At 44.2% G+C, this 11,823-nt stretch overlaps 1 protein-coding gene across 1 annotated transcript in view; it reads right to left on the bottom strand.

Moving 5' to 3' along the window:
* Positions 1 to 11,823, bottom strand: part of LOC134225299 (microtubule-associated protein futsch) — a 334,589-nt gene that overhangs the window by 23,625 nt on the left and 299,141 nt on the right. The window contains exon 4 of the mRNA XM_062705255.1: positions 20 to 401. Within this exon, the coding sequence (XP_062561239.1) occupies positions 20 to 401 (382 nt within the window). The remainder of the gene's footprint in view (positions 1 to 19; positions 402 to 11,823) is intronic.

Below are 11,823 nucleotides of genomic sequence, written 5' to 3'. Positions count from 1 at the left end.
TCCTTGTAGATGATCTTACCCAGCATGTTGAATCCGTTTATACCAAACAATGCGGCGTCGCCTTGTCCACCGGGGAAGACATACAGAGTCGGATGGCTGAAGCGGATATTGCCGACCACGTCGGAGCTTTCCAACAGTTCGGAGATCTCCGTTGGTACGATCATCGATGCTAGATAGTCCACAAATGCATTTAACTTTTCGCTGCCCGAGCTCAGCACATCGACTGGATTCAGACGGATGCGACAGAGTCGGGCAAAGGTTTTGTCCTGAATGGCTTGCCAGTTGCCAACCGGGGCGCAGTGTACGTCCATGGTGATCGTCTCCGGATAGGCACGCAGCACCCGTTGTACCTCGTGCTCCTGGAATGCCTCCATAAAGTCCACCACAGAGAAGGTGCCGTCCTACAATGAGAGTTAACAAACGGAAGAGTTAGAAAAAATAGAGGAAATCTGGGCTACATTTTTATTAGCAGAAATCATACAATTTTGTGTAATACTAGGTAAAACTGGACTAATCTGAAAACTTCATTTAGAGTTGTGTCCCGGTGCAATGATCGGTTTGACAACAAAACACGATATGAAACGATATCACCACAAGTATGAGTTCTGTAATCATGACCTCCATGGCACGAAGCCGCTCAAGGGTTTGCTGCGAGGGCTCCACGATATGAAGGAGGAAGAACTGATCGCCGAGCTATAGGGCTGTGGACTCAAGCCTGTCACCGTGCACAAATTCGCTCACAAGACAATGTGAAGAAATGCCGAGGCCAGGGACCTAAAGCTGGTCGGAGTAATTAATTACACTGTCGTCGGCTGGGAGCGGTACTGGCCTGTTCGCTGCGATGTAACGCAAGGTACGAACTGCTGCAATGTTGGGCATTACAGCCGGTATTGGACAAAGGAAAAGTGCGACAAAATGGAGGTAGCTGACCTAAATTGCGCCAACTGAGGTGATAATCATCGGGCCACCAGTAAGGGTGGGAAATGCGGATGAAGGCTTTCAACTATCCCGAAAAAGAACTAGCTATCAACGAGATGAAATAATCGACCATGTCGGCCCACCGTCGAGCAATTCCCTTCTACCATTGGAACCGCACAAGCAACAGCAGCATCGACTAAAGGTCAAGTACCATCTGCAATCTGCATCAAGTATACCTCACTAGCTGGAAGAGCTAGTGGCGACGGCGAACGCGGCGAAGACCCAGGTCATGATTTTACCTCATTAAAAATGTTATACATTATCGTTAAGAATTACCGTAGCGAGAATGCTTTCCTGTCTTTAGCTTGGAGTTGTTGAACTTCCAGAACCTTTGAAGATAACATTTTGTCAAAATGCTGCGTGTAGTGACGAATGTTAGAGTTCATATCATATTTGACACTAGAAAGCTAAGTTTTTGGATGTGTGATGCTTGACTTTTATCGGGAATAGCTGTTACAAAAGCGATATGATGATAAAAATGTGAACACTATCTCTCAACTGATATCCCTTGAGAAAGGTGACCTTCTGCATCCCAACCTGCTTCACACCCAAGCTTGACAAGTGCGATTCCATACACGGGGGTGTTAGAAGTTTCACCCGGATGGCCCCTCTCCACGTCGCCGATATGAAGTATATTATATGTTGCACATTTTCTGTAGTTACAGCGACTTAGATACTGAATATATGTTGGGAATGGATGAGCGCATAAAACATGACCTCTACCATTTTTGGCTTCTCACCTCACATACTGTTACATAACGGGATTCCACCCGCTGCCTCTGAATGTGATACAGTTTTTTCGCCATGGGGTAAATCATGCGGAAAAGCGGAACAAAATTAGAAAGTTAATTTTTAACTTGAAATATGGTTAGCACATTCCGTTCCGACACTAACGAGACAAGAGATATGGGTAAGGTTTCGGTGCTCATGTCGATGAAATTCTCGATTCGCATGCACCATTAGGAATGAGTTTGATATTTTTGTATCACAGAAGAACGGTTAGAATCGGTTAGAAGAACTTGTTATTCATGAGATTAATTAATTATGTCCATCAAAAAGTGTAAAACAGTTTGACGTTTGTAAATTATGTATTAAAGCTTTGCGTAGTTGTAGGTATGAAAAAACGTAAACCTCATCAAGTAAAGTAAGATCGATGTTTTTTAATCGTTTTGGGATCACAATCAACTGTGCAGAAGACGGGCTAGATTGGTTGCGTCCTCGTATCGCTTTCCATATCGTTACATCATAAACATTTCTTGTCTTCATCAACCTTTCATTTACTTAGTTTAGATCTAAACAGATAACACTGAATCAACAATTTGACGCCACAATACACGGTTCGAGGCCGCATCTCTCCATCCTCGAATGCGCCTCACGCTCGCCAAGTTGTTTTGCACCTGGTCTGCCCACCTTGCACCTCGCTGCGCTCCACGCCGTCTCGTACCTGCCGGATCGGAAGCGAACACCATCTTTGCAGGGTTGCTGCCCGGCATTCTTGCAACATATCCTGCCCATCGTACCCTTCCGGCTTTAGCTACCTTCTGGACACTGGGTTCGCCGTAGAACTGAGCGAGCTCGTGGTTCATTCTTCGCCGCCACACACCGTCTTCTTGCACACCGCCAAAGATGGTCTTAAGCACCCGTCTCTCGAATACTCCGAGTGCTTGCAAGTCCTCTTCGAGCATTGTCCATGTTTCATGTCCGTAGAGGACAACCGGTGTTATTAGCGTCTTGTAGATGACACATTTGGTGCGGTGGGGAATCTTTTTTGACCGTAGTTTCTTCTGGAGCCCGTAGTAGGCCTGTCTTCCACAGATGATGCGCTTTCTATTTCACGACTAATATTTTTATCAGCCGTTAGCAAGGATCCAAGGTAGACGAATTCCTCGACCACCTCGAAGGTATCCCCGTCTATCGTAACACTGCTTCCCAGGCGGGCCCTGTCGCGCTCGGTTCCGCCCACAAGCATGTACTTTGTCTTTGACGCATTCACCACCAGTCCAACTTTTGTTGCTTCACGTTTCAGGCGGGTGTATAGTTCTGTTACCTTTGCAAATGTTCGGCCGACAATGTCCATGTCATCCGCGAAACAAATAAATTGACTGAATCTTTTGAAAATCGTATCCCGGCTGTTACACCCGGCTCTCCGCATGACACCTTCTAGCGCAATGTTGAACAACAGACATGAAAGTCCATCACCTTGTCTTAGTCCCCGGCGCGATTCGAACGAACTGGAGTGTTCGCCCGAAATCTTCACACAGTTTTGCACACCATCCACCGTTGCTTTGATCAGTCCCGTAAGCTTCCCAAGGAAGCAGTTCTCGTCCATAATTTTCCATAGCTCTACGCGGTCTATACTGTCGTATGCCGTCTTGAAATCAATGAACAGATGGTGCGTTGGGACCTGGTATTCACGGCATTTGTGAAAGATTTGCCGTACAGTAAAGATCTGGTCTGTTGTCGAGCGGCCGTCAACGAAGCCGGCTTGATAACTTCCCACGAACTCATTCACTAATGGTGACAGACGACGGAAGATGATCTGGGATATCACTTTGTAGGCGGCATTAAAGATGGTGATCGCTCGAAAGTTCTCACACTCCAACTTGTCGCCTTTCTTGTAGATGGGGCAACAACTCGCTCTCTGCAGCACTTCGATCGGATCTTTTCGTTTTACTCCGGTTTCTCGCATAAAATTCTACATGTTATAAACGCGATTAAATTGTGAAGTTGATTTGTGTATCTTCGTGTATTCGCAATAAAATAAATCTTGATCAATTGACTTTTATTTTTCCAAGTTCGTTTATTTGGTAGGCTCAGGCGTGTATAACACTTTACGGAGCCATATTTCTTTGTGATATATACAATCAATGTCGTTTTTTTAGTTAGTAAGAGAGGGTTAGGAGCCAGCGTACTCGTGGTGACTCGAGGTTTACAATATTAAAGGATGGACGAGGCTTAGGATTCGGAATCAAGGAATTTCGGCTACTCATCCGGGCATTTGGCGTAAGGGACGATGTGGGACGATGTGTCGTCGTGCTCGAGGATTGGTTCTACTGGGAGCGTCTTCCGGATGGCCTGAGTAACGGAGATCTACGGAACATATAGACAGAGACAGTACAAAAAAACTTTGACAGAAGAAAAAAAATTAGATTTTGATGTCAGAATCACAAATGAAATCATAAATGGCCTGCATATAGACCGCATCACGATCCCCCAAAACACCTCGAATTTCCCTGAAGGGATGTTTACCTCGGGCCACAAGGGTATCCAAAAGTCGCTCTCTGGAGGCGTCATTTTCCGAGCAGAACCAAACTACGTGATCGATGTCATCATAACCGGCTCCGCACCTACATAAGTTGCTATCGACAAGGTTTATTCTGTACAGATGTGCGTTTAGTGAATAGTGATTGGACATAAGTCTCGACATCACGTGAATGAAGCCTCGACTTAAGTCCTCACCTCTGAACCACGCTCGCCCAGAAACTTTTGGAACTATGGAAAATAGCCACCGTCCGAGTTCATTGTGTGTCCAATTCCTTTGCCAACTTTGAAGAGTACTCTGACGGACTAATGGGAAAAACTCGTTGCTCGAGAATTGTCTATCATAAACCTCACCTTCCTGTGCGCCCACCTTTGCCAGCGAATCTGCCTTCTCATTGCCGTAGATTGAGCAGTGAGATGGGACCCAAACAAAGGTAATCTTGAATGATCTTTCGACCAAAACACGCATCTGCTCTCTTATGTTTGTAAGAAAGTAGGATGCGTGCTTAACAGGTTTCATCGACCGGAGTGCCTCGATAGAACTAAGACTATCCGAGAAGATGAAATAATGGTCTACGGGCTGATTGGAAATTATCCCCAAAGCGAAGTTAATTGCTGCCAGCTCAGCAACATAAACCGAACACGGTTCCTGAAGTTTTTGGAAGGTGGTTCAAGTTACATTGAAAACACCGAAGCCAGTGGATCCGTTGATGCGAGAACCATCAGTGAAATATCTGTTGTTGCAATTGACATGTTCATATTTTTCAGAAAAAAGTGAGGGAATAGATATTTGTCGAAGATGATCTGGTATTCCTTGAACAGCATGTTTCATGGACAGATCGTATACAATTGAGGAACTGTCGTTGGTGAAGTGTACTCGAGGGGGATTATAACACGGAAGACAAAGATCTGATGATATGTAGTTGAGATAAACTCTCAGGAATCTTGAACGGCAAGTTAGTTCAAGCATATTATCGAAGTTATCTAGAACAAGTGTGTTACTTGTTCCACATTTGATGAGTATTCTAAGCGAGAGCTCCCAGTAACGGTGCTTTAAAGGAGTGACTCCAGCAAGCACCTCCAGGCTCATGTTATGCGTTGAATGCATGCAGCCAAGGGCAATACGCAAACAACGATACTGAATTCGTTCCAATTTGATCAGGTGGCAATCAGCTGCTGAGAGGAAGCAGAAGGAGCCATACTCTAAAACAGAGAGAATAGTCGTTCTATAGAGTTTGATTAGGTCTTCCGGGTGAGCACCCTACCATGTTCCGGAGATAGAACGTAGAAAATGGATCCTTTTCCGGCATTTTTGTATCAAATACTCAATGTGGAGTTTCCAGGTGCATTTGGAATCAAACACGACCCCAAGGTATTTAGAAGATAAAGATTGGTTGATGTCATCATTCAACAGCTTGAGTTTCAGTTGAGCAGGATACCGCTTCTTAGTAAACACAACCAACTGAGTTTTTGCGGTGAAAACTCGATCCCTAAATGTCTGGCCCAAACAGTCAGATTATCCAGGGTACTTTGCAATGGTCCTTGCAAGACAGCTGCACATGGACCTCTTAGAGAGACCACGGCATCATCTGCAAGTTGTCTGAGCGTGCATTGTCCTTCCAAACAATTGTCAATATCTTTGACATAGAAATTATAAAGCAAGGGACTTAAACATGAACCTTGAGGAAGGCCCATGTAACTAGTTCTGGAAGTTGTCAGAGTGCCGAGTGTGAAGTTCATTTGTTTTTCTGACAACAAATTGTACAAGAAATTATTCAAAATAATGGGTAATCCATTACTGTGCAGATTGTCTGACAGTACTTCTATGGAAACTGAATCAAAAGCGCCCTTAATGTCCAAGAATACTGAAGCCAATTGCTCCTTGTGCGCAAAGGCCAGTTGTATATCTGAAGAAAGCAACGCTAGACAATCGTTTGTTCCTTTCCTTTTCTTAATCCAAACTGAGTATTTGAAAGCATTTTCTTCGACCCAATGGTCGACTCTTGAAAGGATCATTTTCTCCAATAATTTTCTCATGCATGATAGCATGGCAATCGGTCGGTATGAATTGTGATTAGACGCTGGTTTCCCAGGCTTTTGAATAGCTATTACTTTGACCTGTCGCCATTCAGGTGGCACAATGTTGTACTCCATGAAACAGTTGTACAGGTCAAGTAATCGTCTTTTTACGATATCTGGGAGGTTTTTCAGAAGATTGAATTTGATGTTATCGCATCCCGGAGCAGAGTTATTCGATGAAAGAAGAGACATAGAAAGTTCCAGCATTGTGAATGGTCCACCCAAAGAACCGGGATCAGTGACTGATTCTCGAAATAGCGGTTCTGCTGGTACGGAATCTGGGCAGACCTTTTTTGCGAAGTTGAATATCCATCGATTGGAGTATTCTTCACTCTCATTGGTGGAAATGCGGTTCCGCATGTTGCGAGCCGTTTTCCAAAGTGTTGTCATTGAGGTTTCTCGTGATAGTCCCTCGACAAAACGTCGCCAGTAGCTACGTTTTTTGCCTTGAGAAGATTTTTGAGTTTTCTTTCGAGCCTCAAAACTTCTTCAAAAGGCTCTGACCTTCCGTGTTTACGGAGGGCCCTGACGGCATCAGATTTCTCAGACTAAAACTTAGTACATTCATCACCCCATCCAGGAGTGGCTGGTCTTCTGAATACAGATGTACTTTGAACGCGTCGTTTCTGTGCTTCTAGTGCGCTCTTTTGAATCAACTCAGTAAGGAATCGATATTCATCCGAAGGGTGAAGAGTATCAGTTGATTCAATACCAATTTTTACCGCCGATGCAAATTTTTGCCAGTCAATGTTCTTCGTGAGATCGAAAGGAACATTAACCGGTTCAGATTGTTGATAGCCACTCTTAATTGTGGTGACTATCGGCATATGGTCACTACCATGGGGATCTTGAATTACCTTCCACGTGCAATCTAACGATAGTGAATTTGAACATAAAGACAGATCAATACGGCTTTGTTCACCATTTGGTCCTATTCGAGTTACTTCACCAGTGTTCAAAATATTCAAATTGAAATCGTCACACAAATCATAGAAAATAGGCGCTCTATAATCGTCATATCTTTCGCCCCATCCAATACCATGTGCGTTCATATCACCCAATATCAATACTGGAGATGATAGGAGGGAGACTGCGCTCCAAAAATGTCGACGATTAATAGAGGCATTTGGAGGAATGTACACTGAAGCTATGCAAAGATCTTTATTCTTTACATTTATTTGGCAAGCGACGATCTCTAGGCCATTAACAGTCGGAATGGGAATTCTGCAGAAGGAGTAGCACTTTTGATCCCCAAAAGAACGCCACCATAATGATCATCCCGATCTTGGCGAATAATATTAAAATCGTGGAAGTTGATTTCATCTTCAGAAGAAAGCCATGTTTCACAGAGTGCAAATATATCGCAATCGGAATTGCGAATCAAAACTTGAACACGTCTAATTTATTTTTCAGACTATGACAGTTCCACTGCAGCACAGTGATTGTATCTTGCATGGCCGTATTATCCATCGAAAGATACAATTTCTGCAAGAAGGGGCCATGAAACAGTCAATTGCTTCAGATAACTTTCTACTGTTGGTATAAAGAGGTCAATGAGTGGCCACAATGAATTCGGAATATTGAACAAATTCAGAAAACGGTCCACGAGGTCCTTAAAGGAGATCAATCCTCGCTTGGACGGAATATTTTTTCTGGAAGTGCGAATTGCATTTTTTCTTTCATTGATTCTCCTAACCGGATGTTTCTTTGTAACATCAGTTTTAGGCAATGGCGGGAATGTCTTACTGCAACTAGGATCCAAAGGAGCAGTGAAGACAGATTGCTTCGGGATTTTAAATAATCCCCCATTACCTTCAGATTTTGGCAAGCTTTTATGGATGACTTTTGTTCTCTTACGGCGCGATCCCGGGGAAGACGGTTGCTTCCTCTTTTCGGGCACGTGTACCTCCGAAGAATCATCCATATCAGCTACGTCGGAGTCCAATTCATCAGTGGCAATAGAATCGTAGTAATCACTTACTCGAACGGCAGCTGAAATAGCAGCCGTGGCGGTGGTTGTGGCGGATGTGTCTTGCGACTTAACCATTTCCGCATACGACTGCTTGGAGCGCTGTACCAACGAGCGCTTCACTTTTGGGTGCGCTTTTGTACACTGGGCATTCTTGCAAACCATGGGGAGGATCCATGCCACAATAAGCGCACTTTGTAGCTTGTTGTTGACAGGACTCCTCCCCATGCTTTTCAAAACATTTGCCACAACGGGGCTTGTTGTCGCAAAAGTCGACAGTGTGCCCCAACTGTTTGCAGTTGGTACAATTGAACACCCTCGGCACAAAAAGACGCACCGGAAATAACATATTTTCAATATCTACATATTTTGGGAGAATCGAACCGGTGAACGTCACCCGAAGCGAGCCTGACTTAGAATACACTTTCTTACCATCTACCATGGCTGCTGAATGCAACTCTTTGCAATCCAGAATATCCACAGTAGATTGCAGGGCGTTCTTAATACGACCTTTTCCTGCAAGTACATCCTTGCAGGCCAGGCTCGCTGCGTTTATCACACCTTCGATTTCGACCTCCCGCGAGGGACATAAACCAAATATTCAACATTGTAGGCCTTGTCTTTAGCGATTTCGTTTGCATCCTTGTATGTAGGTGCGGTTATGCGTAGTTTGTTCCGATTTACCTGATGGAAATCAGTTTTCGGAAAACGACGCGTCAAATCTCGCTTAATGCCGAGAAAATCTAGGCTTTTCACTTTCTGCCGAAAGTAAACAACCCAAGGCCCAGGAGAAGATGCATGGTAGAATCGTGTGCGACCACCATCTTTGGGAGGCCCACTGCCCTCCGCAGTCTCCGCCTCCATTATCACCTCGCAAGGTGTTGGAAGTATAGTTATTACAAGCTAAGAACTAATAACTATTAACTAATTAGAAAAAAACTAATAAAAAAATAATTCAAACTATTCTAATCAGACCCACTCTGTTGGAGAACCATACAACCCTCTTTGCCACTTATATGCGGCTGCTGCTGTAGGTAGCAGCAGTAACAATAGCCTGCTTCACTGGCGTCGCCAGAAGCAGCTACTTCCCCTCGCCGACAGTGATCGCCTTGGATCCGTAGGTAGGATACGCACCACACAATAGCACCTGCACTACCGAACACAATCCGCGATGAGACACAGCACACACGTCTGGCTCGTTCGAACTATCGGCACGGAATGATCAATTGACTTGTTACGATTCGTCCAAACGTTAATATTCCGCGGAAAATCCATCGCAATATTTAGTGCTCTATCATTTCAAAATGGCAAACAACTGTGGGAAATGCTCTCTCTTTATCAGCTCAGATACTCCCTATACAGTGTGTGAAGGGAATTGCGCTAAGCTGTTTCATGGTAGCTGTGTTGGAGTGACTGAAGATGATCTCTGCGTGCTATCCAAAAATATTATTTGGATTTGCGATACATGCATGGTATTGTTTTGCAAACTGCGAGAACGAACACACGCTGATGCCGCCACTAGCACTGATGCATGCCGTTCGAGGATCTAAAGAAAACGGTTGCAGACATCAAGCACACGCTAGCAGATGTTATACGGAAACCTACTCCAATAACACCGCATCGTCACTCTACTCCTATTGCTTCGATAAATCGTTTTGAATCACCTGATCAAGATTTTTTTATGTACAGGTTATCCGACTTGTCAATATCCCCTACTCAGCCATCTTGGATTTTTGTATGGAATTTATGCTCGTTTGTTTACGTTTTGCACTGAAAATGTATGTCCCCCACCCGCGCTGGTTATTCCCATCTACTGACGAAGTCGGATAACCTGTACATAAAAAAATCTTACACCTGATGATCATGAGGATGCTGGATGTTCGTTACTACAGGGCGAAGAGGAATGTGAAAAGTTTTCGTTGTATTTGACTAACATTGACAGAAGTGCCACTGTGAGCGATGTTAGCCTCTTAATATCGAGCTGTCTAAGCGCTCCATTGTCGACATGCAAAGATGTAGTTAGGCTTGTTCCGATATGGAGAATTCAATTAATTCATTAGACTACGTTTTATTCAAAGTTAAGTTGAATATTGATCGAAAGGCGTTAGCACTGACGAAAACAACTTGGCCTAAAGGGATAAGATTTCGAGAATTCGTTAATCGTTCAAGTGAAACCTGGAAACCTTGCTATTGAGAACAACAAATTCATGTGTAAATAGGAAATGTTTAGGTAGAATAATAAATTATGTTTGTGTTTTGTTTGCAATCATGCAGTATTGTAACATCGTTTCCTTTGCTTATTGTTTATTGTTATATCATATGTTTTGAGAGGTTTAATTATGTATTGATATTGGTCATTGATTGTATTGTACAATGCTTATTAATGTAATACATACATAGTTTTAATTTGATGTATGTATATTAGTAGTTCAATAAGACCACAATAGGTCGGTTGAATGTTATAATTTAAATAAACAAATAACCCCTTCCTTCCACTCCTCCGGTAGCTGTTCAGTTTCCCAGATTCTGACTATCAGTTTTTGCAGGCAAGTGGCTAGCTTTTCCGGGCCCATCTTGATGAGCTCAGCTCCGATACCTTCCTTACCAGTTGCTTTATTAGTCTTTAGCTGTTGGATGGCATCCTTAACTTCCCTCAATGTGGGAGCTGGTTGGCTTCCATCGTCCGCTGAACTGACGAAGTCATCTCCTCCGCTGCCTTGACTTTCACTGCCTGTACTCTCAGCGCCATTCAGATGTTCCTCGTAGTGCTGCTTCCACCTTTCGATCACCACACGTTCGTCCGTCAAGATGCTCCCATCCTTATCCCGACACATTTCGGCTCGCGGCACGAAGCCTTTGCGGGATGCGTTGAGCTTCTGATAGATCTTGCGCGTTTCTTGAGAACGGCACAGCTGTTCCATCGCCTCGCACTCCCCTTTTGCCTGGTGGCGTTTCTTCTCCTGAAAAAGGCGGGTCTGCTGTCTCCGCTTCCGTCTATAACGTTCCACTTTCTGCCGGGTACCTTGCTGCAGCCCGACCGCCCATGCTGCGTCCTTCTCCTCCAGAATCTGTCTGCACTCTTCGTCGAACCAATCGTTCCGTCGACTTCGTCCCACATATCCGACGTTGTTCTCCGCTGCGTCAGTTTAACCATCACCAGATAGTGGTCAGAGTCGATGTTAGCGCCACGATATGTCCTGACGTCGATAATGTCGGAGAAGTGTCGTCCATCAATCAGGACGTGGCCGATTTGTGATTCCGTCTGGTGACGTCGGAAATCCTGGTACACAACACCAGTATTTACAGTACCCGGTTTTTACATAAAATGAAGTTGCATAGACAACATCAATTTTCATTCGTTACTTCCAATTTCAGCTACGAATATATTTTAAGGAATCACGCATAAATTGGCTGATCGCTCACAGGAGAATGGTTGCAACAGTCTGAATACCTACTAAGGGGCCGTCCAGAAACCACGTGGTCATATATAGGGGAGGGGGGGGTTTTGGAAAAGGACCACGATAGGCCACGTGGGG

This window comes from Armigeres subalbatus, chromosome 3 (assembly GCF_024139115.2).
Source record: "Armigeres subalbatus isolate Guangzhou_Male chromosome 3, GZ_Asu_2, whole genome shotgun sequence".
Lineage (NCBI taxonomy): Eukaryota > Metazoa > Arthropoda > Insecta > Diptera > Culicidae > Armigeres > Armigeres subalbatus.
This window is presented reverse-complemented; position numbering and strand designations above follow the sequence as displayed.